The sequence below is a fragment of the Physella acuta genome, unplaced genomic scaffold (genome assembly GCF_028476545.2).
Source record: "Physella acuta isolate Inbredline_101_S28 unplaced genomic scaffold, ASM2847654v3 ptg001951l, whole genome shotgun sequence".
In the NCBI taxonomy this organism is placed as follows: domain Eukaryota; kingdom Metazoa; phylum Mollusca; class Gastropoda; family Physidae; genus Physella; species Physella acuta.
Window position 1 is genome coordinate 39124 of NW_026733456.1, and position 5260 is coordinate 44383.

General features: G+C 35.6%; 1 protein-coding gene across 1 annotated transcript; it reads right to left on the bottom strand.

Annotated features, from left to right (window-relative positions):
- Positions 1–2551: 2551 nt before the first annotated feature.
- LOC131931368 (lipoxygenase homology domain-containing protein 1) lies at positions 2552–4882 on the bottom strand. Its single transcript, XM_059288159.1, has 5 exons — positions 4729–4882; positions 4165–4340; positions 3710–3796; positions 3146–3190; positions 2552–2869 (listed from the first exon to the last, which is right to left on the bottom strand). The coding sequence occupies exons 1-5, from the start codon at positions 4781–4783 to the stop codon at positions 2753–2755; spliced, it is 480 nt and encodes a 159-aa protein (XP_059144142.1). The 5' UTR covers positions 4784–4882; the 3' UTR covers positions 2552–2752.
- Positions 4883–5260: the final 378 nt, after the last annotated feature.

Consider the following 5260-nt stretch of genomic DNA (forward strand, 5'->3'; position numbering starts at 1 on the left):
TTTAAAAATGTATTTTAACTGCTATAATTTTTAATTATTGCCTTTTCAAAATAAACATCACCAGATTGTGTTACATTCCCCCGCGGAGGTGGTATGTCGAATTGTAAATTATAGCATTAATAAATGCTACTCCATAGCTACATTAATAATATTTATAGTACATTTAAGTAAATGGTACGGCGTGGCCGAGCGGCAGAGAACTAGACTGTTGACCCGAATGTCTCGGGTTCAAACCCGGGTTTAAGTAGACAGTAGAACTTCCCTGAGTTCACCCCAGCACTGGGTCACTTAGCTCACGTTAGGGTAAGTAGAGAGGGTTGGTGACAGCACTATAGGGCTGGTAAGTAGGTCAACAACCAGTTTTACGACTCAATAAAACCTGCATGAGCCATAGAACTGGTTGGTGACCTACTTACCAGCCCTATTCCTTTGCATGCCGAGGTCTCTGAAACACCACCCCCTAGTTAGCATTTCGAACCAGACTCGAGAATTTCGGGGAAGAAGTTGTATGCTCTGCCGTCCGACCACACACACACAACGTAAATTTATGGTGCAGAGTTTCTTTCAGGCATCTCTTCGAACGAAATGGAATGTATATAGAAAACGTATACTTTTAGCATGGTTCCCCCCCCCCCCCCCCCATGGAAAATGTTGCCCGCCCTCCCCCCCTGAAAATATCTGTAAATGTCGTCCGCCCCTTCCCCCACCCTGAAAATATCAAGTACCCCTCCCCCCGGAGAATAAAGTCTGGAAGAAACACTGTTGTGGCACAGCTGCTGATCCGATGTGATTTTTTCAAACAAGTTTTTGACGCGATGTGAGTTGTTAAAATATCATTATGATCAACAAATGGGGAATTAACTAGTTGGTAGCGAACAGAATAGGGCTGGTAAGTAGGTCACCGACCAGTTCTATGGCTCATGCAGGTTTTATTGAGCCGTAGAACTGGTTGGCGACCTACTTACCAGCCCTATAGGGTAGCTCGTGTTCACGAACGTTGTAGATTTTATGTAAACACTAGGAAGAATTAAAAGCATCGGACGTTCATAGAAAACGTTAAGACTTTTAGCTTCCAATGCTTATAGTGAAGAGAGCAAGATTTTAAAATTTTGTATTTCCTTTTCAGTGCATTTACAAGCTTATTACTGTAGCTTTTTTCTTCTTCATTTCTTTTTAAATGTGTTGTATACCGAGGATTTCGGTAGGAAAGAAATAATTAAGTTAAAATATATGATCAGATAAAAACCGCTAAACAAGAGGCGAGTGGGTTCGTACAGTGTGACGTATAGACGCCACTGCCTCAAGTCATTAGTTGCAGAGGATGCGTGCTAATAGGGCTGGTAAGTAGGTCACCAACTAGTTCTACGGCTCAATAAAACCTGCATGAGCCATAGAACTGATAAAAACCGCTAAACAAGAGGCGAGTGGGTTCGTACAGTGTGACGTATAGACGCCACTGCCTCAAGTCATTAGTTGCAGAGGATGCGTGCTAATAGGGCTGGTAAGTAGGTCACCAACTAGTTCTACGGCTCAATAAAACCTGCATGAGCCATAGAATTGATCAAATGATTTTTTTTTAAATAATCAGCGGCAGGTCAGTAAATAGGGTAAGAGAGGAGGGGAGGGGTAAATAATAACCATTTTATACACTTCCACCATGTTTAAACACTATTGGATGGAAATTAGTCCATGCTCCCTTGCGACACAGTGGTACTGTCTATGTGTTATTCTTCTGACAATGAGTCATCATCTTCACACAGTTACCTTAGTCAAGCATAATCAATTTTTCTTTACACAATAACCTTCTCCTTACACAATCAACTTCTCCTTACACAATCACCTGCCATTCCAAAGTCACCAACCACTTACACAATCAGCATCCTCTTCCACAATCACCATCCTCTTACACAATCACCTTAACCTTACACAATCACCATCCACTTAAACAATCACCTTCCACTTACAAAAACTCCCTCTTACACAATCACCTTCTCCTTACACAATCACCTTACCCTTACACAATCACCTTCCCCTTACACAATCACATTCTCCTTACACAATCACCTTCCACTTACACAATCACCTTCTCCTTACACAATCACCTTCTCCTTACACAATCACCATCCCTTACACAAACACCATCCTCTTACACAATCACCATCCTCTTACACAATCACCTTCTCCTTACACAATCACCTTCCACTTACACAATCACCTTCCCCTTACAAAATCACCATCCCTTACACAAACACCATCCTCTTACACAATCACCTTCTCCTTACACAATCACCTTCCCCTTACACAATCACCTTTTTATAACCGACCGCCTCATCACAATTCCCTGATAGATAGTTTTGATGTATTGCCTATAATCTATAAGTAGTCACAGTAGTTGATACCTGGATCCATGGTGTGGGAAGTAGATTTTGTCTCAAGTAGAGAGGAAGTATGAGGTATTGGATTTATAAGTCCTAATCTGCTTTTTCTAAGACAACAAAATCCGTAAAGAAGTCTTGATAGAAGTTAATAAAACGTAAAACAACACAATTCAAATAATTGATATTACTTTATTTCATTGTAATTTTAAATCCCAAAACTAAATGTTATCTTTTCAAAGTAGTATTTCTAATACCTTCACTAAAAATAATTTTTAAAAGAACATATTTTAAAATCATAGATTAATATTTTAGATTTCTTTTTAATTTTAAATCCAAATCTTCCCGTGAAGGGAGTTTGTGCATGCGTATTGCTTTTAAGCTGGTTTGACGTCTGTCGATGCGACTTTGATGCTCTTGACAAGCGAATGGTCCCCTTCGTCTTTAGCGATCCAGTTGTTGTAGTCAAATCTGTATATGGTGCAGCCAGGTTTCTGCGGGATGAGAGAAAATAAGGAGATTTTAAACTGCTGCATTTATTTCAATGTACAGGGCTATACAATAATCCTACTGTTCGAAGATACAAAGCACTAGCTTTTTAGATTATTCTACTGGTCATTTTAGAATCAGATACCTACACAAGTCAGGTACCCACTAGCATCACTAGAATCGAACCCCAGACTTTCACAAGCATGTGATCTCTCCCCCACACCACACCGTCCTAAGCTTAAGTTCAATGGATTAAAATAACGATGCTATAAATAGCTTACCTCTGTATTATCGTCCAGTTCTGCCAATGCTTGGGTCACGATGACCTAGGAAAAGAACATACAGAAATAACTTTGATAACTGCAAAGCTATAAAAAAACCAACTTAAAAACAAAACAAAAATATATATTTAAAATTGTCCTATCGTAGCTCCCAAACGAACCCAGGACAATATCCCTCCCCTCTCGATTGAGATTATTAGAATATATATATATATATATATATATATATATATATATATATATATATATATATATATATATATATAGCCTATATATATATATCCTATATATATATATATATATATATATATATATATATTTATATATTTATATATATATATATATATATATATATATATATATATATATATATATATATATATATATATATATATATACATATATATATATACAACCAATATATATATATATATATATATATATATATATATATATAGAGAGAGAGAGAGAGAGAGAGAGAGGATATATATATATATATATATATATATATATAGGCTATATATATATATATATAGGCTATATATATGCAAGTAGTTTACTCACATGATCAAGGAACCAGCCTGCAAACAATCCAACGTTGTCATGTCCAATTTCAATAGAGTGAATGCGTCCAACGTTGAAGGAAGTCACCTGAAGAAACATTTAGGAACGATATCTTACGTGGCTTAACACATCGGAGAGTGCTGTTGCATTTTTAACTGGTTTAATAGGGCTGGTAAGTAGGTCACCAACCAGTTCTACGGCTCAATAAAACCTGCATGAGCCATTGAATTGGTTGGTGACCTACTTACCAGCCCTATTGTAAAGTTTGTCTTTTTTTTTTTTTTTACAATTGAGATTTTGTCCTTTTGTGCTCGTTGAGTTGGTCATTATGTTTTCTGTGGTTCTTAACGCCACTCAATTTCCCGAAATCTGACAACTGCGGGAGTGTTCATAAACTCAACACATATAGCGAGGAACGTGTCACAAAGTGCTACAGACAGGCAAAACATGCTTACATTGAACTCATCTGTGACGCCCCTCTGAAAGCTGTCATTATGATGATGTGGAAGAGGAATCCTGCCAGTTGTTCCCTTTGAACCAAACAAACTGATGAAAACATTAGCGCCAGTTCCTGCTGCCAGTTTATCACCTGTTTTTACAACTATCTTGTATCCGATAAGATCGGCAAATCCTGGAAATAGTAATCCGATATATATATATATATATATATATATATATATATATATATATATATATATATATATATATATATATATATATATATATATATATGTATATATATATATATATATATATATATATATATATATATATATATATATATATATATATATATATATATATATATATGTATATATATATATATATATATATATATATATATATATATATATATATATATATATATATATATGATGAATTACCAAAGGTATCTTATCAAAAAACACAAGTAATCATGTTTGTAGCTTAGTAGATTTGTCTTGCAACGATTGTTACTTGTGTTTTTTGATATACAGACGCACATGTTAGTACAATGAAAAAAACCTCGACCAAAATACCTGGTTGTATTGCCATGGCAAGACACAGTAAACCAAACACCGTTAGGGAACTCATCTTCTGATGCTCTGCCTGCGACGACTGGTGGAACAACTAATGTGGATCTGCTAATCTGACAGACTAATTTAAGCTCTATGTGAACCTGCTAATCTGACAGACTAATTTAAGTTCTATATGGATAAGCTGATTAAGCTAATGGTTGATGATACACTCCAGTTTATCTGTTTATGCTTGTATTACTGCTATACTGTTGATGTTTTATTTAACTTTTAAGGTTAGCCTTTATTTTATTTTGAATTTGTTTATATTTGGTTAGTTAAACAACGTTTCAACAATCTTTTTTTCATGACCTAACGTTAAGTTAAAACATATAAAGTCATTAACTGTTTCGTCTCTTGCAACTTGCCTGACCATCATTACTAAACTAAAATACCCTCGACCTACATATACGACCATATTACTAAAACCTACCACTACAACCTACCACTATGATGTCCCACCACAACCCTTTATTATACCCTTCTACTACAACGT